The 6,000-nt window shown below is 41.7% G+C and overlaps 1 protein-coding gene across 1 annotated transcript in view; it reads left to right on the top strand.

The window, feature by feature from the left end:
• Nucleotides 1-5,384, top strand: part of SPATA6L (spermatogenesis associated 6 like) — a 43,814-nt gene extending 38,430 nt beyond the window's left edge. Inside the window, exons 12-13 of the mRNA XM_060236402.1 lie at nt 399-514; nt 5,184-5,384. Of these exons, the coding sequence (XP_060092385.1) occupies nt 399-514; nt 5,184-5,187 (120 nt within the window). The 3' untranslated portion in view covers nt 5,188-5,384. The remainder of the gene's footprint in view (nt 1-398; nt 515-5,183) is intronic.
• Nucleotides 5,385-6,000: the final 616 nt, after the last annotated feature.

Consider the following 6,000-nt stretch of genomic DNA (forward strand, 5'->3'; position numbering starts at 1 on the left):
CTTAAACTCTCCTGAAGAACCCTTTTTCTGCTCATAAATTCCTGTGATAATTTTATGTTTGCCTCTATAATGTCAGTTTTGTGCTTTGTTTGAATCAGAACCTCTTTCACTCACTCGAACATTCTAGGAGACACAGATCTATGTGACTTAACCCAACTGACACTACTTGCTGTTGTCCCTCTAAAATGATATTCTTCTAATGAACCTTAATAGAAGTGTGCTGTGACCGACAAAGCTGCGAAGGACAGAGGAAGTATCATACATCAGCTCTTCTTGAACATGTAGCGATAAGCTGTTTTAATTAGCCTAGAACACTGGATGCATTTGTTTTTAGTTAAGCACATTTTTCAGTGCTGATGACGATGAACAAGCAAGCTAACAGGACAAGTATTTTGCAGGGAGCCACCAGTTCTGAGATTGATGATGTCCTTGAAAGAAGGTCTGTCTCTTTGAGGTCTTCCCCACTGTGTGACTCACTAGGACAAAGATACTCTTCAGAGCTGTCATATGCAAGGTATGCAGCTTTAACAGCCTTTTTTTTAATGTAAGGGAAGGTATTAAAAAGGAAGGTAACAATAAAAAAAGGCCCAAGAAGGATACAAACATCTGAGTACATGCCTGTAAGAGAAACTGTTACAAAAATATTCTAGGCAGCCATATTTCTTGAATGTTTATGCTTCAAGGTCAAGCTAAGGTTCAGAGTCAGTTGATGGTGATTTTATGGATTATTAAAGTATTCAAGTGATGCTTTTTTTAGATTGTTATGGTGCTTTCATCCCTGGAAAGCACAGGATTAAGTATTATATCAGATTGAATTCTGGGACTTCAGCATAGAATCTTAAAGGTCCAAGTTGAGTTTGGTGGGTAAGAGGGCAAACTTGGGTTATTGAATAAGTATGTTGCTGTTCCAAGCAATTAAGTTCTACTGAGTTCACTCCAAACAAATAGGATTAATGTTAGTCCTGTAGTATAATAACAGGGGAAACTGGACCTGCAAAGCTTCTGCCTCACCCTAAAGCCTTAAAGCAAGTACTGGGTTTGATTCCCCACTCCTCTACTTGCAGCTGCTAGAATGGCCTTGGGTCTGCCATAGGTCTGGTAGAGTTGTCCTAGAAAGAGCAGCTTCTGTGAGAACTCTCAGCCCCACCCACGTCACAGGGTGTCTGTTGTGGGGGAAGAAGATAAAGGAGATTGTAGGCTTGCTGGGGGTAAAATGTAGATGGCTGGGGAAGGCAATGGCAAATCACCTCATAAAAAGTCTGCCATGAAAACGTCATGATGTGATGTCATCCCAGAGTCAGAAACGACTAGTGCTTGCTACTCTGACACTCTGGGCGTTTTCGCACTGACCTTACTCTGGAGCGATGTCCCTCTTCACCGCGCAGCGTCTGCGCGGATTTCGCACCAATTGCTCTGCAGAACCCGGAAGAGCTGCAAAGTCCCGCGGCTTTTGCATCGCAAATGTAAACCGCCAAAAACCAGTTTACATTTGCGACGCAAAAGCCGCGGGACTTTGTGGCTCTTCCGGGTTCTGTGGAGCAATTGGTGCAAAATCCGTGCAGACGCTGCGCGGTGAAGAGGGACGTCGCTCCGGAGTAAGGTCAGTGCGAAAACACCCTCTGATTCAGAGAGAAGGGTGAGGTATAAAGCTATGGTCTTCTTCTGCAAGTCATTGTCTGGATGCAGAGGTGCAGCTGTGTATTTGACCAATAAGATGTGCAGTTTTATTGTGTGATGCCTTGAATACCTGTGGGCAGAAAGATGCTCCCTCCATTTGTGTACATAAATAATTTTGTTCTTCAATTCTTTGTTATTAAATTTGTAAATTCTTTCTGGGAAATGATGGCCACACTAGGGGGCAGGAAAGACAAACGAGGTGTAAGGAAGAGAGTTTATTCTGCTCAGATGCTCAAGTGGGAGCTGAGAAATCTCTGTAGAAGATCCCCTGGCAAAGCTCATAGTGAAATACTTCGGGATTCATAAGAGCTAAATGAACTCTCTTGTTTCTAAATTGTTTCTGCTCTTAGAATAGTAAATATAATAACAAACTCAATGTAACCTACCACCCACCCCTTCTCCATCCTCTTTCTCAACAAGAGAAGAAAGGAAAAAGAGAAAGAGCTGCGCTCATAGGCAGCTGACAGCAGAGATTTTTAAAGAGGCATGTGTGGAGGGAGAGGTACCAATACAGATCCAGCTAAACAAGGAATAGAGAAAGTGAAGAACTGCTGCTCAAGGCAGGTTCTGAGGATTCCTTTGAAAACTGACATAGCACCATGAAGATTCTGCATAGGTTGCTTCTGCACAGAAGTTTTACTCTGATCTGGTATCTAAATAGGAACAGATATTTTGGGAGGATTCATATAATATCCCCTAATCATCCCATTCAGGTTTTACAAGTCTTTCCCAAACCTGGTTTAATGGTAGTTTTGGAAAGAGTATAGCCAAAACATGTTTGCATACTATGTGGACAAGAAGGTGGGCATTTTTGCAAGGTCTGCCCATACTGACTCCATTTTTCTTATATCCATGGCCAACACCACCCACCACATGCACTACTGGAGGGCTTTGAAAAAACATACTAATTTCTGTATTACTGTAGCATAACACTATGACAAAATATAGTGATTTCCATTTTTTTAAAGCATGCAAAATGGCCTCCAGTGCACATGGAGGGAGGGACTGGAGACCACAGGGGGCTGAGTTAAGAAAGGGGGGGAGGACTGCTGTGTGGGTTCTGCACTGTACCTGCAAATGCCTCCGCATTTTAGTGGCAACAAGAACCTCATGAATATTTGCTGCCATAGATGGACTCACTCTGCAGCACAACCCAGGTGTAACAGGCCCAGGTTTGTTTTTATGTGCATGAGCCAGGGGTCAGTGCTCAGGCTGACACTCTCCTCCCTCCCTCCTCTCTTTTCATGCAGCTCAGTCGTGAAATAATTTTGCTTTTGCAGTAAATCATTTTTTAGTATGATCTGTGCACTTCCCCACAAACCAGGATTCCAAGTTCTGGTATAATCTTGGTATGCAGTGAACACAACAAACTATAATTTATTGTTTGGATGCATTGCTAAACTGGTTTGCTACACAAGCAGAAGCTTTTACTTATCCAGCCGTGTGCAAAAACAGGAGAGACTGAGGAGGGAGTACTTGTGTCAAAGGATTTCCTTTGAATATCTCATTCACTATGGTTTTGGTTTCTTATTCATAATTACTGTTGTTTGTTATTACTTCTGAATTATGCCCATAGTACTTCTATATCTAAAATATTCCTTGTTCTCCTGAGATTATTTCTGATTTCTGGACAATAGGGATCAGATCTCTTACAGAAAATGGCAGGTTCAGAGGGTGGACTCTGTGACATCACCTCTTGGCTGCACTTCTCCATCCCTTCCCTCGGCTCCTTCCCCAAATCTCCAGGAATTTTCCAACCTAGAGCTAGTAACCCTACTTATACAGGAAGAACATAGATCATTTTCTTCAGGTGCTAAGCTTTGAAATGGTTATTTCAAAGATATTTTCTCAACTTGGGACCATATTTTTGGTACTGAAATGTATATTGAAATGTATTCTTGGAATTTAATTTTAATTCATAAGGAAATAAGGGGATAAACCCATTTTATGCAAGTGATAGATGGTTAAGTAGCAAGTAGAAAGACAATTTATTGAGTGCAAAACAACCCTATTGTATTTCAGGCGTATGTACTCTTCACAGGAGATATAAAGAGGAGTTTTCTTCTTGAATTTCTCAGATCTCATACCATTTGTTGATCTCATACCATTTGCTGCATGGCAGTAATAATTTGCATATTTTTTCGTTTGTTGGACTTTCCATTATGATGGAGCAAGTATAAGGGCATCTACTTAACTGTGGGATTCCCAAAAAGGAAAACTACCCAGCAACATTATATATGCATGGTTTAATCCAATTTAGGGTTGCCAAGTCCAATTAAAGAAATATCTGGGGACTTTGGGGGTGGAGCCAGGAGACTTTGTGGGTGGAGCCAGGAGACATTAGGGGTGGAGCCAAGATCAAGACTGTGACAAGCATAATTGAACTCCAAAGGGAGTTCGGGCTATCACATTTAAAGGGATGGCACACCTTTTCAATTCCTTCCATAGGAAATAATGAAGGATAGGGGCACCTTTTTGGGGGGCTCATAGAATTGGATCCCCTGGTCCAATCCTTTTGAAACTTGGGGGGTATTTTGGGGAGAGGCACTAGATGCTATACTGAAAATTTGGTGCCTCTACCCCCCAAAACAGCCCCCCCAGAGCCCTAGATACCTGCAGATCAATTATCCATGATTTTCTATGGGAATAAATCTCCATAGGGAATAATAGAGTTCCCAGCAGACATTTCCCTCCCCTCCCCCCGCTTTCTGATGACCCTGAAGCGGGGGGAAGGTCTCCAAACCGGGGGATCCCCTGCCCCCACCTGGGGATTGGCAACCCTAATCCTATTCCTTTTGAAGTTAATGACAAGACTCCCACTAATAGATCAAAATTGTTGCTATAGATAATTTTCTATACTGTCTAGAACCCTGACCTTCAGGCTGTTCTAGGAAACCCAGATGTTCATCAGAGGGGAGATCGATACCAGCAGACAAGCTTCTCTCTGCCTACCTTTTCTTCCAAAGTGCAGTCATAGGTGGCTGGAGAGGCAAGCTGGGGCATTTTAGGGTATGAAGCTACACCCAAAAGGCCAACATCCAGCACAAACTGCAGGGGGCATCCTTGAACACACATGAAGCTGCCTTACAGTGAATCAGACCAGTGGTCCATCAAGGTCAGCATTGTCTACTCAGACTGTATTTTTCATATCAATTACTGCCTGGTCCTTTTTAACTGGAGTTGCGACAGACTGAACCTGTGTTCTTCTGCATGCAAAGCAGAGACTTTCCACTGAGCCACAGCCACTCCCCTTGGACATGTCTCCAAATCCTTTGTCATTTACACATATGGTGGCAGGCTCCAACTGAGTTAGATATGAATGTTTAAATAAAAGCAGAAAAGCAGAGCTTGCAGTCTGCTGCAGAAAAAAAAAATCTTTTTAGAAGATAATGGGTTGAATGTTCAGCAAGTACTCTTTCAAGAACATCACTCCCCCATATTAGAACTAATAAATTGTTTAAGTGCATGATTTTACTGTAATACTTTGTCCATTGTTTTGCTCACAGGTAATATAACAGCTTTGCAGAGATAATGCAGTACCTTTGGAATACAGAAGACCTACTGGTGCCAAATCTCCATTCCAGACAGACTCATGGATGAATTTATTTTTGTGTGATGTTATATCCAAACTGGTGTGAAAACTGATCTCAATGTTTTGTGGTTGTGCTAAAAAAGGGTGCTTGATTAAATGACTGATTTATATGTTTTCTACAGAATGCAGACATCTCAGTTTATTAAGTATTGAAGCAATAATAATGTTGATGCATATACATCCTTGGGCTTTGGCTGCTGAAAGTATTTTCTTTGAAAAACTTATTGGAATTTTCTTGCCAATAAGGTCCCCCCCCCATCAGTGACTTATGGTCGTGCTTAGCTGAAGGGGTTTTGAAAAGAATGGAGTTACTAATAACTGGGGGAGTTATTCTGCATGCCATCAAAATGTCTCTCGTGTGTTAAGAAGATTCCCAGCTTCAAAAATTAAAGGCCTACTGAGGGGATATGTTACGATTAAATTGCAAAGTACAGAATTTTCAGAGCTTTTGTTGCAGTTACTTTTTGTATTTCAACACTGTGTCATAGTATAGTGTCTAGCCCAGAAATCCTCTAGGTTAACTGTTGCCAGTATGTTGCCAATCCTGACTTTTTACTGGGTTGGCAATGCAGGAGATGTTTCAGAAAAGCTCAGGAGGTATCACAATTTTACCTTGGAACAGAACCCCTGAATCATTTTTTTGAATCTCTCAACTTTCTGTGACTGGCTACACTTTAATGACAGCCAGTTTATAATTTACCCCACTGACCATAGTAGCCATTTTGTGATGA

This window comes from Heteronotia binoei, chromosome 4 (assembly GCF_032191835.1).
Source record: "Heteronotia binoei isolate CCM8104 ecotype False Entrance Well chromosome 4, APGP_CSIRO_Hbin_v1, whole genome shotgun sequence".
NCBI lineage: Eukaryota > Metazoa > Chordata > Lepidosauria > Squamata > Gekkonidae > Heteronotia > Heteronotia binoei.